Raw genomic sequence first — 16,131 nt, forward strand, 5'->3', positions numbered from 1 at the left:
AAATCTATGGGACCTGACGGGATCCACCCCAGGGTAATGAGAGAGCTGGCAGATGAGCTTACAAAGCTCATCTCCAGGACCAACAGTCCTGGCTCACTGGTGAGGTTCCGGAAGACTGGAAGCTGGCCAATGTGACACCCATTCACAAAAAGGGTGCAAAGGAGGATCCTGGTAATTATAGACCAGTCAGTCTGACCTCAGTACCTGGCAAAATAATGGAACAGTTTATATTAAGTGCCATCATGAAGAATTTACAGGATGGCCAGGGTATCAGACCCAGTCAGCATGGGTTTAGGAAGGGTAGGTCATGTTTAACCAACCTGGTCACCTTTTATGACCAGGTAACCCGCCTAGTGGATGCAGGGAAGGCTGTAGATGTTGTTTATTTGGATTACAGCAAGGCCTTTGACACTGTCTCCCACAGCATACTCCTAGATAAGCTGGCAGCCTGTGGCTTGGACAGGAACATTCTGTGCTGGGTTAGGAACTGGCTGCATGGCTGAGCCCAGAGAGTGGTCGTGAATGGTGCTGCATCCAGCTGGAGGCCAGTCACCAGTGGTGTCCCTCAGGGGTCTGTGCTGGGGCCAGTTCTGTTTAATATTTTTATTGATGATATGGATGAGGGTTTAGAGTCTTTCATTAGTAAATTTGCAGATGACACTAAGCTGGGAGCATGTGTCGATCAGTTAGAGGGACAGAGAGCTTTTCAGAGGGACTTGGAACGGTTGGATGGATGGGCAGAATCCAATGGGATGAAGTTCAACAAGTCCAAGTGCCGAGTCCTGCACTTTGGCCACAATAACCCCCTGCAGCGTTATAGGCTGGGGATGGTGTGGCTGGACAGTGCTCAGGTGGAAAGGGACCTGGGGGTGCTGGTTGACAGTCGGCTGAACATGAGCCACCAGTGTGCTCAGGTGGCCAAGAAGGCCAATGGCATCCTGGCCAGTATCAGGAATAGTGTGTCCAGCAGGAGCAGGGAGGTCATTCTTCCCCTGTACTCGGCACTGGTGAGGCCACACCTAGAGTACTGTGTCCAGTTCTGGGCCCCTCAGTTTAGGAGGGACGCTGAGATGATCGAGCATGTCCAAAGGAGAGCAACGAGGCTGGTGAGGGGCTTGGAACACAAGCCATATGAGGAACGACTAAGAGAGCTGGGTTTGTTTAGCCTGGAGAAGAAAAGACTCAGAGGTGACCTTATCACTCTCTACAACTTCCTGAAGGGTGGCTGTAGTGAGCTGGGGGTCAGTCTCTTTCTCCGAGCAACAACAGATAGAACAAGAGGACACAGTCTCAAGCTGCGCCAAGGGAGATACAGGTTAGACCTAAGGAGGAAGTTTTTCACAGAAAGAGTGGTCAAACACTGGAATCATCTGCCCAGGGAGGTGGTAGAGTCACCATCCCTGGATGTGTTTAAAAGGAGACTAGATGTGGCACTTAGTGCCATGACCTAGTTGAGGTATAAGATAGGATGGGTTGGACTCGATGATCTTGAAGGTCTCTTCCAACCTAGAGATTCTGTGATTCTGTGATTCTGTTTCTAGCCAAAGCTGCTCATATTATAGCTCTGTAGACCTGCTTATATTTTATACTGCTTTGACAATATTGAGATTCTGTATCAGCATTAAGTTTAGTCATAATGATGCACATAATCAGTGTCATACATCTCACACCTGACCACGAGACTTCAGAGTCTGCCACTATAATCCCCAGTGTTATCTGGGCCGAAGTCCCACCAAGGTAACGTGTTTGCTATCAGACTGTCATCCATGTCATCATAAGGGTGTCACTGGCTTCATGATGTGGTTCAGAGTATTAGCTATCCAATTCCAGTGGAAGGGACATGGTGGGACTTCAAGTAGAGGTTAAGGCTGGCTATAAGAGCTCCAGGTGCTTCACAGAGGTGGAAGGAATCCAGTTCTCTGTCCTGAAAAGCTTCATCTGGGAGAAGAGAAAGGCTGCGCAGGATCTCATGAAATTTGCACCATGCCTGGGCAGAGTTCAGCATTCACAGATTTCTTCCCAGAAGACATAATTTTCCCTGCTTTATTGGTAAACGAGGTGGGCCAATGCCAATCCTCGAGGTTCTTATGGCTCAGTAGGTTCTTCAAAGAGCTTCCCGGTTTTCCATGAACTTCTCAAGGTTTGTCTTCTGAAGAATATTTGGATCATTCAGTTTCTTTATCCTCAGCTGAAATCTCAAGGTTGGCAGTATCACTGGAGAAGAAGCCACGTCATTCCCATTATACAACTATAGAAATAGGCTTTTGTTTTTAAACAGTATTTTTTTCCGCTTAACCTCTGCATTCCAGAACAGGAGAGAAATGCTTTGTGGAATCATACACCAATAAAAAAGTAAATGAGGGCTATCATGAATAAGGCCATTTGTAGACCACAAAGTTCACCAGTTCAGTTGCCCTTCTTGCCATTTACACAGCTAATGAAGAGGAGTTTGCTAGTGCTTGGCCCTTCACTGACTCTGAATATTCTGCTCACTTTATAGGTATAAACACTTGAATACAAATATTTCTCTCAGTCATAAAAGAGAACACACCACAAGCTCTCCAAATTCAGCAAGTGGCCCAGAAATCTTATAATCTGATTATGGCAGTATCTGTCTGAGAGCTCAAAGCATGGAGCATGGGCTGGCCACAAGCAAAGGCAACTTTGAGGGAGGGAGCACAGCTGCTACTCCTCCAATTTCCCAAGTGGAATAACCCTCCCACCTCTTCCACCAGACCCAGGATGCTGCTGGGGGAGCCCCTCAGCTGAAGAGCCCCTGGGGAGATGTTGGACACTAGCCTGTCGTTCAGCTGTGACAATCAGTGACTCCATCAGTGACTCCACCAGTGACTCCATGGCAACAGATGATTCATCACTTTCCTTTTCTTCTTTCTCTGGGTTTTCTTCTTCCTCTTCCAGTATCTTCTCCTCTTTTGAAGGAAAAAAATATCCATGAATAGAAGACGAGGCACATTGCCAATCCCATTTAAGCTGAGAAGTCCCACTTCCCCAACACTGGCCTCTCCCAGAAACAATGGATGCTGCTGCTCCTCTCTGACTCCTCATGTTCATTCTTACTTAGCTTTCTCCTCCCAGAGCATCATCTCATCCCCTGCAATGTCATGCACATCCAACCCTGCCAATAGCCCTGCCAGCCTCTCTTACGGCTTTCCCAAGCTTTTCTGCCTACCATCATCTTTCCAGGCCCTTCCAAGATCCTGGGAAAAAGCCTAAAAGGACTCAACTACTCAAAACTCAGGAAGCAACCAGAGAGGCCAAAGTGTTGGTCTGGCAGCCCTGCAACTTCCAGACTTGTGGAGATGGCGTGAGCTGCCTTAAGTGCAGGTAGGGGGAAAAAGCAGGGGAACTTCCTGGGAGATGACAGACAGTGCTCACCTTTCAGCATCCTGGGCAGGCACTTGGTAACCCCAGGGAAGATCGTCTTTCCTTTCAGGACGATTTCTGCCGGTTCCAGATGAGCCACTTGGACCTGGAAAGTCCTGCGGAACGCTCCTGGCTTTTCTGGCAGATAAGAGACTTTCAGCACTCGCTTCTTGCCAGGTGCAATGGAGCCCTGCAGGGACAGGAGAGGAGGGAGGGACTGCATCAAAGGTGTGATGTGGGATGGCTCAGGACTCAGACAGGCTGAGAAGACAGGTTCTCATCCAGAAGAAAACATCAGACCACCTCACTTTCTACCTTCCTTGTGCCAAAAGCTTGCGCCTCCAACCCGGGGGTGCAGCATGTCCTGAGCTCTCACAAGGCTGCAGCCCCAGCACAGCCTGACAGGAGCACAGCTCTGCTGCTCGTGACATGTGCCCTCTGCCAGCAAGGGTCATGCCCAAAAAAGAAAAGCTCTTTTGCCAGGCTCTGCGCAAAAGGAGTGAAGTGCCTGCACTCTCAGGAGGGCCAGTAGCCCTTGTCACAGCACATCAGCAATTCCAGGCTCATGTCCAAGGGCCTGACCCCTCATTAATGATCCCAGCAAAAACACCTTCTGCCTCTGCAGTTACACCGTCCTGACTCATGGTTTCCTGCACACATACATCTCTGGAAATGCAGGAGCAGAGACTTGGATGAGATCTGGGGATGACAGTGATGGCAGGAAGGGCCATCCTCCTCTTTGTGCTTTCAGAAATGCTGTCCAAGTCCCAGGCTGGGCTCACAGCAGTGGGGCTGAAGGGAAACACAGCTCTGGGTGACAGACTCAGCTGCAGCTTTCCTGGGCTCCCCCCTGCACACCAGGCTGGGCCCTCAGCTCCCCATTCCTGTTCTCTGTGCAGGGAGAAACAGCTGAGCAGGACAAAGCCTGCTCCTGGGTCTCCTGAGTTACTCCAGCACACAACACAGCTGCAGCCAAAGGGAGCCTGGCCAAGCTGCCAGGGGCAGGATGCTGCTCCAGCAGCTGAGTGCAGGCCCACGCAGAGCTGTGTCTGCAGATGCCCACAGGAGGAGGGCACCAGCGGGGCACCCCTTGCACGAGACATACACAAAATAATGAGAAAGCCATTTGGCTTCCCCTTTGTGGCCATGTGTGTTTTGGATTGTAATTGGGTCCTAGTAGTCAGTTTTATAAACGCCCCTCACCCATTTTGTATTGTTACAGCATATTTTATCACCAATGGGCTGTTTCTTTCCCCCCTGTGGTTTTGCCCCAGTTGTCCATCTCCCCAAAGACCTGCCCTTTTGTTCCCTGTTCCTCCTCCCACTGAATGTCAATCCCTTCCCATGCCTGTCCCTTTCTCTAGAAACTTCCCTATGAATTTTGTATCCTTCGAGGCCCCATTGGTTTCTTTCAATGATTCTCCTCCTCTGTAATCCTCTATTGGTTTAGACATTGTATTTCCCACTTGTGTTCCACCCCCAGTTTCTCCCAGTTGGCTGAAGAGTGTATCCTCCCTTGGGACCTGCACCGTTTATAAACTGATGTATGCCTTTGTTGAGTGTCTTTCTGTCCCTGACCCTCTGGGGAATAAACACCTTTGGAAAACATACAGAAGACCTCTCCCTGTTCCTTATCCCTGCCCTGGACACAGTCCACCCGTGCCTAGAGCAGCTGTGCCCTACAGCCACACCCCGGATTCCACAGCTATCTGGGGCTGTCAGGAGCCAGTCGGGCCCAAGAAATCTGGCACCACAGCACCCCTTCCCATTCCAAAGGGGCCAAAGGCATGAATACTGCTGAAGCTCCAGGACATCCAGGCAGGACTGAGAAGCTAGCATGGGGGGATGCTGCAGCCTCTTCTCCATGCTCTTTCAGCCCTGCTCCTCTCTGGTCCCCTCACTGCCCCACAAAGCTCCTGCAGAGAAGCAAAGCTGGAGGAGGGAGGGACCAGCACAGAGGCTGTGCAATTTCTGGTAAAGGAGCTTCAAGCCCAAGCAAGGAATATGTAAACACTGCTTAGTGCTGGCAGCAGGGAGGCAGGGACAAGGAAGAAAGTGATCTTCAGAAGAGCCAGCAGCACCCAACTCCAGTACCAGCACAGCCAGAGAGCTGAGCACTTCTGCCTCTGGCAAGTGGCACCTGCCAGCCAAGGCCATGGGGGAGTCTATTAGGTGAGTACTTGCTTGACCTCTCTGCCCCCAGCAGCAATTGCTTACAGCCCTATCTCTCAGGGCTGGCTTTGGGGTTTCCCCCCGACTTTTTTCCCTCTCTTTTCCCCCTTGTTTCTTTTAATCCTCTCCTGGGCTGCCTGACACAGGCAATGGCTTGTGCTACTCACCTTGCGGGGCACGACCACGGGCACCCCGGGCAGAGGCTTTGTGCTGGAGTCTTGCACCACGTAGGTGAATTTCATAACCCCGTTGTTCCGCAGGGTGATCCCTGCTTTGAGGACTTTGTTAAACACCTGCAGAGAGGAGGATAGAAGTCACAGATACAGGCCTGATGCTGTGCAATCTCCTTCCTCTTTAATGGCGTTGAAAGCACACAGCCACAATGAAACCACACAAGTACAGAGAGGTGGTCAAGGCCAATAATAAATGAACCAGAGGACCAGGTCCTCTGCACTCTGAGGGGTCACCAACAGCCAGGAGAAAGAGAGGAGGTGGCACTGAGATGTGTGAGACGAAGCCAAAAGGTTATGAAGTTCAAGAATGAAAGTTGTTGGTTCTACATGTTGTTGTTTGTGGGTTGGATTTGTTCAGGTTGCTTTGTTGGTGTTGCTGTGAGCTGGCAGAGGGACAGGGTTGAAGACCTGGCCAAAAGGAAGGAGGATGAGAGGGGAGGGGACAGAAAAGTTGGCAGTCAGAGAGAATGGAAGCTCCTGAGTACCTCTCCAAGGGGAAAGGGGACAGGGACTGTCCCAGCCAGGTACAAAGGGGACAGAAACATTGCCTTTTTGTTGGAGGCTGTGTTTGCTCATCTCTGGGGGCAGGGAGACACACACCTGGCTCAGCTGGAGTATTACTAATGAACAGTTCTGTTCTGCTTTGACAACTCTGTCCCCATTTAACTGTATCTAAAAGTTAGTGCATTTCTGAGAGGCATTCCAGAAGAAAAGGCACCTGCACACAAATATTGGCAAGAAACATACAGCTGACAAGAGAGACACACAGGACAACACAGGCAGTGCCAGCAACTGGAAGTATCTGTGGCCTTTAAACTGAAAAGAAGGAAAGTGGGGATTATTCTGGGATATTGCTTTCAGCCACTGAAGTGACTGAAAGCCCAACTTCTTCCCTGGATTCTTTTGTGGATCAAGCAAGAGCATTTGACAAAAGCATCTCCTTGGAGCTCAAGCTTTAGGAGCGGATCAGTGGAGGGATATCTCAGGGACATGTCCCTCCAGACATCTTCACTGGGACCCTTGTGTTCCCCAGGAGGCAGGGTTAGGTGCATGAAGAGGACAGTGCCATGTCCCTGGGCCGGGGGGAAGGGAGGGCAGGGGTGGAGATGGCCACTTTAAACCAGCCTGGATGCTGGACATATCTCTCACAGGTTGTATTCTAAGCCCCAGAGCCAGCAAAGCAGCTGAGAAGGGAGGGAGAGAGCCTGGGATGGAGGTGGCCATGATGCCAGGAGAAGCCTGTGGTACCTGCAGCCCCCAGTCAATCTCCTCCACGTCCAGTTGGTAGCTGGGGCACGAGGCCTGCCCGCTCAGCACCACCTTGTAGCTGGGGCCTCCCTCCACGCGGCACAGCGCCGTGGCACGGGCGATGATGTTGGCGTGGCCAAAGAAGGTGAAGGTGACCTTCTGGCTCTTTCCTGGCTGCAGCGTTCCCCACAGCGGCATGATATCAAAAACCTGGAGGGAGGGGAGGAGAGATCAGCATGTTGAGAGTGGAAATGGATGCAGAAGAGCAGCTGTGTCTTGAAATAGAGTCATAGCTGCAGGGGCCTATTCCCCAAACACAGCCAGAATCATCCTAATCTCATCCTGTGTCCATGCCACTGACTAGTGGGAAAATCTTCTCCCATAATCACTTCTCCATGAGTATACTCTACATTAAAGTCAACTGGAATGTTTCCTGGCAGCAAGAAATTCTCTCTGCTGCAGAAGTTGTCTTTGGAAACACTTCTCACTATCTCCAGAAAAACAGGAGACGTGTGTTGTAGTTCGGTTTTTTTTGGGGGGGGGCACCCCGGGGAGTCCCCAGAGGGCCCCCTAGGCTGTGAGTTGGCTGGCAGCAGCAGGCAGGCAAGGAGACTCCACACAGCTTCTGAGGGAGTTTATTGGGGGTCCCATCCCTGGGAACAGCATGGTTACTGAGGGAGAAGGGGGGAAGGGGGAGGGGGAAGGAGGGGGAGCCTAGGCGAGGGAAGGGACAAGAGGGGAGGAAGGCTAAGAGAGGGGAAAAGGCGAAGAGAGCGGCTGGTCTTGCTGGCACGGTTTAAGAGGGAGATTGAAAGTGGGCGCGGAATCAGACTCATGCCAATGGGATTACAGATACAGGATGGCTCAGGGCAGGACCACAGGCTTGGGATATACCATACATTTTGGAGGGAGCATACCATTTAATTAAAATGCAATACTACACCTCACCCTTTTTTACGTTAGAAAGATAAAGAGAAATATGATAATTAACAGTTTAAAAAATGAAACAGTAGTTATACAGTTTTGTAACATTAAAATAAATACAATAGCAGTGAGAATTAAGTTTTAAACAGCCCATTTGATTTGATGTTTGCTTTGCTGCTTTTAGGCAGCAACGATATAATGAGCATTTAATTGTAATAAACAGGTTATGTGGGTCCATATTGCAGATCTTAAGCGAATTTAAAGCATGAGCAAGTGCTTCCTTTGGCACTAAGCTCATATGAGAATTTTGGGATTGGCCTTTTCAACATGATTGGCCCAATGGTGTCTAACCTTTCCCAACTGGCTTTTCGGACCACCGCAGCCCCCACTTTAGGCTGAGGCGCCGGCTTTGCTCCCCCTCTCAGGGCTTTCACCTTCCAACCGGTTTAACCCAGAAGACGCCCGGTTTTAGGTCATTAAAAGAAAAACAAAAAGAAAAAAAATTTGGCTTCAGCTATAACCTATACTCAGGGAGCATTCCCCACGAAAACCATCAAAATACTTTCCTAGACACCATTTTAGGTTATCAGTCAGCCTCAGAACCTACTGAGGACAGCACAAACCCAACAGCGATTTTGATTCAGCAGTCTAATACTGTCTGAACCCTCGCTATTAAAGAAACAATCAAAAACTGCTTCTCTTTGGATCTACCCTTGTGACCTGACAGGGCCCTGCTTTGTAAAACTGAAAACAGGACAATCGGCAATACGAACACACACAAACTAGAAAAGCTTAATTGTAAAAACTACTTCATGGGGACAGGAAGGAAATGGAGAGGACAGGTATTGGATAAGAATGATAAAAGGGTTAGAGGGTTTTAGGATAAAAGTTCTAGCTGGCGTGCTCTTGTCAGCTAGAACAAGTGGATAGGGATTGGGAACTGGAGAGGTTACAGGAACCCAGGGACTCTGTGAAAGAAAAACCTTTTTGGGGTACCCTGAAAGGTAGTTTGCTTCCAGTGATCTACCCAAAGTAAGGAAAAAAGGGGTATGGATTGCAGAGAAGGATATTATCCTGCTCTTGGAGTAACAGGGGAAGGAGATCATAAAGTAGAATTTTCAATTCAGTGAAATGCTGAGGCTTAGCCATGTGGCTGCAGTGCCGGATTTGGAAGGACAGAGTGGATTCCCGAGGGTTTGTTAAGGGGAGGGCAGGTTAGGGATGGAATTAGGGAGAAGGAGCAGTGAGGGGAGAGAAAGACCAAGGAAGGAGGTCACAGAACTGAGGAAAACAGTTTTGGAAAGGTGTGGAGCTCGGACAAAGCTGATAACTGCATTTTGATGGTCTGGTGGCTCCCCCGCAGAAACTGCTGGGCTTGGGTTCTTTCTTTTGCCGCTGCTGTGGTCCAGGGCATCGGCTGCTGGGGCTCGGCCATCCGCACGGCCCCGCTCTGCGGCCCCCCGGCCCCTCTGGGCAGGGAGTGGGGGCTCGACATGGAGGTGGGAGCCCTTGGAGATGGGGGAAGGCTCATCTGACTTCTGAGGCCTTTCTCCATCTCTCTGACTTACATGCTGTTCTCTCAAGCTGCTACAGCCAAAGTTCCTACAAAAATGTCCTGTCAACCACCTGATGAGGTAAATGGCAGCAATGCCCTCCACAGGTGCTGCACAGGGAGCATCCTGGGGCAGCCCTACAAAAGGTCCCACATGGCCTCTCCAGTAACCACTTGCTTCAGCAGAGCTTTGTGATGGACTTGGAGGGATGTGAGGCCCCCCTGTGAGCAATGCTGAGGGCCACCAGTGGCAGTGGGGCTACAGAACTGCTTCCCACATTGGAAACATGGATGTGAGACAAATTCCCACTTACCTGAGGCATTGTCACGTTGGGGTGCTCCGTCTCGGAGAATTGACTCAATCCCCTCATCCTCACCGGGCTCCGAGACTCCCCAGGAGTGGATGACAGCACCTGGAAAACAAGCACCACGGGCTGCAGTGAGCTGGCTGGTCTGAGCAAGATCACTCTGCTGCAGGCTCCACCACCTCACCACACCAGGAGCAGCTGAAGAGGGACCTGGGCACAAATCAAATGTGAAAATGTCCAGGCCATTAGTTGAGTGTGGGTCCAAGCCCACCCACAGATGAGACCTGGGCTCCATCTGCACTTCCTACATCCGACTTGTGTGAGGGAACTGGGTGCTCCCAGCTCTCAGGCAGGAAGGGTTGCAACTACATAATCTCTGAAAGTCCCTTCCAAGCCAAACCATTCCAGGATTCCAGGATGCCACTTGAATTTCCCTGATTTACTTGTGTATACATGGGAACAAACAGGAAATAAAGATGAAATGTTTGAAAACATTCAGCCACACTGTTCATTGCATCTATAGGGCTTTGTTTCTCCTGATTCAGAAAAACTGTGCAGTGTAGAAACAACTGGTATTTGTGTGTCAGCAGGTATAACCCTTCTCCTTAAACTTAATGCCCATACTGGGTTTTTGAAAAACTCTTCTGCTTCCTTACATCTCTTTTTTTATTGCCGCATGAGCAGCCTCTGTTCCCCCTGATGCAGAACAAGGGGCCACTTCCCATTCCAAAGTACTGATGTTCACCAGGCAAGTTGGCAGATCAAAGGCCTTTTTCCTTGTTTGGAGGAAGAGACAGTGACTTTGCAAAGTCTTGCTTTATAGAAGACAGCCCTGGAGCTGTCACTGCAATGCCAGCTTTGGGTGAAGGCAGAGATGTGAGTGCTCTGGCTGGGTGGGCAAGGGGGTCCGTGGAGATCCGGACTCTTCATGGATTGACACACATCGGAAGCTGCAAGCCTTCTCATCATGATGCAGATAAAGACCTCGTGTTATATTGTAAAGAAAATAAGCCAAAAAATCCCAAACTCAGCACAGGTCTGTAGGGTCTGAATGAGCTTCTGTGAGCAAAACTTTCCTATTTCTACCTCCCCAGACTCCCCATGTCCAGCTGGCACTTTCAGGGCACAGGACAGAAGGGCAGCAAAAAGGGAGGTTGGCATGAGTATGACTTTTTGGTGGCAACTTGAGAAGGCAAAGCAAGTGGTAGGTGCACAAGAAAATCCACCTCTTTTTCCAAGGAATCCTCTGCATCTGCTGGCTCCTGGTCAGAGTCCTCCTGAGCAGAATCCTGCATTGTTTCTGGGGTTTCAGTTGGCTCATCCACACTTTCAGTCTTGGAGTATCTCCGTGGAAACACTCCCTTCTTCTTTGATGACTGGGGTTTGAATTTAGGTGGTGGAGAGATGAACCTGGAAAAGAACATAACTATGGTGGTGGACCTGCAGTGGGAGAGAGAGGTGCCTGCAAGAGCAGCTCCTCACGGCCATGCAGCCCCTGGCTGGGTGCTGGTGTGGTGAGCTCAGGAACAGCCACTCCAAAACCAGGCTGGAGCAGGTCCATGCTCCCAGCAGCACAGGGATGATGCTCTTACCTTATGGTGTTCGCCAGGCTGTCCGCCAGGAATGACCAGCGGTATTCCACGGCCAGTGGGCTGCAGTTGGTCATCTCCATATGCAGCACTTGTTCAGTGTCGTTTATGATGCAGCCAAAGTCCACGGCCTTGGCCTGGAGATGGAGATTGGGGAAGTGGACTTCTCCCCGAACGGTGATCTTCTCCTCACGAGGATGCTTCATGAAGCGCACCCTGAGAACCCTCTTGACCACCCGGCTGTGCAGATTCTTCTCATAAGCTGGGTTAAACTGGATGCAGAGATGAAGTTCCTCCCCTACATCCAGTGTTATGGGCTGCAAGGACATGAACAATAATTAATCACCTGTGGATGACGTCCCAAGGTCTTGACAGCAGGAAACAGTAAACGTTCAGTGTGACCCAGCATGGGCTTCTCAGTTCATGGTTCATTGCTGTACAGCTGGGGTCTGACTGCAGGCACCACAGTCCAGCCCAGGATTCCCTCAGGCTCCTGTTCCTGTGCTCAGCAGCAATACAAGGGGATGGCTGCTGGAGAGCTGGCATGCTTTCCAGGAGACACCTTTACTGCATGGCTTGCCTTGATCTGCTTTCCTGCTCCCCTCTCCTCATGTTTTACAGCCAGCATGGATGTTACCAATTCAGATAAGATTTTGATTCCTTCAGCAGCTCTACGGATTCAGCTCAGGCCAATCCACTGCTGACACCACAGAATAAACTTCTCAACTCCAGGACCTCCCAATAGAAGTGCACCACCACATCCCTCCTCCTCAAACCCCACTGAACAAGCCCACAGAGGCGCACCTTGGAATCTGCAGGGAGAGGCTGCCAGTCCACATTGCAGATCAGGAATGGCTGCTCCAAGTCCAGCACAATGCTGACTGGCAGAGGGCTGGTGTTTTTTAAAGAAAAAGGCTTGTAGTGCTGTGTCAGGACATCACTGGGCTCCTACAGAAACAGGAGACAAGGAAAAACAATCTCAAGTGCCATAGACCTCCTTCCCCTTCCAATGCATTTCACATTTTACAACGCCAGAAATGCATCTATTTCTATTTACTTCCAGCCAATTTAAGAGTTACATCTTTAAATGCCAGGATGCAATCTGGAGACTTACCTTTACCACACAGAAAGTGATTGCTCTGGAAGACATTTGCAGAACAGGGCAAATGAAGTTGCAGGTGACATCCACTTGCATTATCTGTTTCTTTGTTATCTCTTTCCCCACCAAAGCCTGACACAGCAGCCGCTCCTTCACCTCCTGCATACAAGATTCACTTGTCTCCCAGTGTGTGCTGGCAGACCCAGCACCCCACACTGGCTTGCCACCCACCCATGGGCCCTATTCCTGTCACTTGTTATTAGGGACTCTAATTAGTCTCTGCTCTCCTCAATAGCTCTTTTTTCTTTCTGAGCTCCCACCTATTTGTTCTAAATATCTGTGCCCAGGGTCCCGCAGCCAGGGAATGCACACCAGACTTAGCTGGCAGCTTCTCTGCAGAGTTCCATTTCCCCTGGAAAGGAAAGTCCAGGTAGGAGAACGCTCCAGACTCTGCTAAAATCTCCCCTTCTGAGTTGCTCTCCAGGGGTGCTGCAAAACCTGGCTGTCCCTGGGCTGGCTGAGAGACTGGGGCAAGCAGTAATAGATAAGTTGACCAAAGTCAGTTTGCCAATTCTCATGATCCCTGGGAACAGTTCCTGCCTGGATGGACATCACAGTGATCATCAGAGCTGGCACACTGTGTTTTCCCCCTCCAGGACTCATAGCTAGACCAGCCCTGTGCCCATGTTTGTCTTCAGAGGAAAAGCAATGCTGCTCCCAGACACTCCTGCCATTCACAGGGCTTTTGTTTTACTCCCTGCTTCCCTCAGAAAAACCACTTGACAGTAGTTTAATTTGCTTCCTGCCTGGGCTTCTAGTCTAAGCGCAACTTCTTTGCTCTGCTCTTCCTTTCTGCCTCAGCACATGACACAGGTAAGCCCTGTTTGCCCAAAGGAGCAGTACCTCCTTCAGCCTGTATTTTGGGATCAGCAAGTTGGGTTTATGGTAGCTAGGGAAACACAAAAGAGCCTTAGCAACTGACGGTGGCCAGCAAGGAAAGCAACTGAAAAGAATGGCCTTAAAACAGTTTCTTGAAGGCACTTGCTCCTTTTGCCAGGCAAATGTCAAGGGGCTGCAGAAGAAGCCGCAGTGGAGGGGATCGCAGGGGAAGGCTCAGCCCTTGGCAGGGGCCTCACCTGGGCAGTGCTGGAGCAGCCTTCCAGCACCATGTCCGCACTCTGGCCCGGCATCAGGTCCACCTGCGGCGGCCACAGCCTGAACACGGGGCTGCCAGGTCTGGGCATCGGGGAAGCACCTTTGCTTTTGGTGCCACCGAGGGCAGGGGCGCGATCACGGCGCCAGCGCGTGCGGAAACCTTCTGTGTTCCAGTACAGCCGATGCATGCGTCGTCCTCTGTTTGTCACTTTGAAATGGAAATAGCAGGGAGTAAAGCTGGAAGAGAAGCAGAGATGGAAAATGTCACAGGAGCTGTTATTTCCCTGGCATCACTCAGCTTCAGCTTCACCCTGATGCCATTCCCTGACTGCACACTCTGCAATAAAACCTCTACCCAAAAGGCTGCCCAGGCTCAAAGCTTCAGCCCTGCCAGGTCTTCCAGCTTTTCCATTTCTGTGGCTTTCCAGGATACCTAGCAACTCTCGGATGACATATTTCTAAAGGAATTCCTGTGGCTTCAGAGCTGGGACCTTGAGTACTGAAGATCTAGCCTGAAGGACTATGGAAAAATTGTTCCTTGCTGAACGCACAGGAGATGTGAAAGTTTCTAGAGCCTCCTACCTGAAGTGGGACTTCAAGTCCAGCTTCGGAGTGAGAGGTTTGTCCGTGACAATTGTGGTGCCAATGCCCACAGCCTGGAGAGAGATGATGGTCGTATAGCTGTTCTCAATGAACACCTTCACCTTCTCCCGGAATTTCACTGTGTCATTCAGGTTTGCTATGACAGTCACGGATATGTCACGTTTAGGGGGGACCACTCCATGACTGGGCTCAATCCTCCAGCAGGAGTCTTTCCCAGGCTGGAAGACAAGCCAAACACAAACTTAGATGGAAGCCATGGATCCCGCTCTGCTGTGAGGTGCAGGAAACAGGAAGGCTAAAGAGGTGAGTATAAAAACCATACATGTTTAATTTCCCTAAATGTAAGCTATGGTGTCCAGCACAGCAACTCCCCAAGAGCTTATACAACCTGTATTTTACCTTCCTTTAACACACTCAGGTCATTAGCCCCATTTTGCTCAACCCAAGGGATGCTCCTCCTCAGGAGGAGGCAATTCCCCCTGCCGGCTCTCTTTGGAGTGCTTGCCAAGGGAAGCTATTCACTCTCTGCTGGCTTCCCGACAGCAGAGCTGGGTCTGCACAAAGGCTCACGGCTGGAAGAAGGCAGGACTGCTCAAATCCCAGCCCAGCAGCCACACAGCTGGAGGGCGCTGCTGAAACCTTGAAGAATAACTGCAAACCAGCTGAGCAAAAACCCAAAGTCTCCTTTCCCAAGGGGCCATCAATGCTTCTCAATACCCCCTAAAGGACTGAAGCCCTCACTCCCCATGATCATCAGCTGTAGAGAGGTGCCCCAGTGCCCTCTGCTTTGGAAAAGACACCTTCAAATGCTTAGAGCAGAGCAGGAAAGCAGGAAGCAGGAAGAAAACTGGACAACAATGTGCTCTGTGGACATGGCCCGCTCTTCCCAAGAACTCTTGTCATCTGATTTCTCATGGACTTCACAGACTGGGCAAGAGAGCTGGAAGCTGTCCCAAGGAGGGAGGAAAGGCCTTGCACAGCACAGCTGTACAGACACAGCTCTGCAGGTGCAGCCCTGGCAGGAGCATGTGAAACCCAACCTTTACACACCATGACCACCCAGCCAAGGTGCATTGCTCCCTGCAGAGGTGGAAAGCAGAACTCCATTGTGGAGTCAGGAAAAGCTGCCCTGGCAATCCTCCACTTTGGTGTAATGTTTACCCCCTAAACAGCTGGAGAAGCAGCAAGAGGAAAATTCACACCCCTCCTCTTCAGCTCAAGAGGCTGAGCCTGGACTCTCACACACCACCTGATGATTTATCCACAGACACAAACAAGTCGACAGTGTCAGGGTTGGCTTTAACCAGCTCCAGAAGTTGAACCCACCAAAAATACAGAAGATCAAATCTCTTTTCAAAGCTTTTTTCAAGCCTTTCACAGATGCCTCCTCCAGCAGGGAGCACATCCCACTCAGCCCCAAGCCACGTACCCTGGAGCTGCAGCTCCAGCCCTGTGGCTTGCCCCCTCTGTAACCTCCATGAATGAAACAACCTTCCTCTGCAGGTGGTCTCCAGAGACATTCTGCAATGCTACAGAGACCACAGGCTCTGGGGCTGCACAACCCTCACAGGTGCCTCTGTTTGCAACAGCACTACTGAGTCGTGAAACTTGCCTTCCCATGAGCAGTTGGAGGGCAGAGCTCACACCCTGGTTTCTGCCATTAACACAAGTTTGGCACACAGCAAATGCAGATGGAATGGGGAGTCCATGGGGAAATCCATGCCCTCGTGGGAGCAAAGGCCCACACGCTCCTCTTGATCTCAGATCTCCAAAAACATGACTTGCACAGCTAAGTATCTTCCACAAAATAAAGAGAGAACTTGCAAACATGACCCAGACTCATTTCTGCTCCAGCCTCTCTGCA

General features: G+C 50.5%; 1 protein-coding gene across 2 annotated transcripts in view; it reads right to left on the reverse strand.

Moving 5' to 3' along the window:
* Window positions 1-2,240: 2,240 nt before the first annotated feature.
* Window positions 2,241-16,131, reverse strand: part of LOC135279444 (hydrocephalus-inducing protein homolog) — a 28,079-nt gene continuing 14,188 nt past the window's right edge. Inside the window, exons 18-28 of one of the 2 annotated variants that reach the window (XM_064386835.1) lie at window positions 14,247-14,485; window positions 13,646-13,901; window positions 12,525-12,668; window positions 12,215-12,358; window positions 11,414-11,727; window positions 11,048-11,231; window positions 9,828-9,926; window positions 7,038-7,247; window positions 5,724-5,849; window positions 3,397-3,574; window positions 2,241-2,930 (exon numbers count right to left, since the gene is read on the reverse strand). In XM_064386835.1, coding sequence (XP_064242905.1) covers window positions 2,686-2,930; window positions 3,397-3,574; window positions 5,724-5,849; window positions 7,038-7,247; window positions 9,828-9,926; window positions 11,048-11,231; window positions 11,414-11,727; window positions 12,215-12,358; window positions 12,525-12,668; window positions 13,646-13,901; window positions 14,247-14,485 — 2,139 coding nt within the window. In that variant the 3' untranslated portion in view covers window positions 2,241-2,685. The remainder of the gene's footprint in view (window positions 2,931-3,396; window positions 3,575-5,723; window positions 5,850-7,037; window positions 7,248-9,827; window positions 9,927-11,047; window positions 11,232-11,413; window positions 11,728-12,214; window positions 12,359-12,524; window positions 12,669-13,645; window positions 13,902-14,246; window positions 14,486-16,131) is intronic. The other variant, XM_064386834.1, reaches the window with a different exon arrangement.

The sequence above is a fragment of the Passer domesticus genome, chromosome 12, assembly GCF_036417665.1.
Source record: "Passer domesticus isolate bPasDom1 chromosome 12, bPasDom1.hap1, whole genome shotgun sequence".
Classification (NCBI taxonomy): Eukaryota; Metazoa; Chordata; class Aves; order Passeriformes; family Passeridae; genus Passer; species Passer domesticus.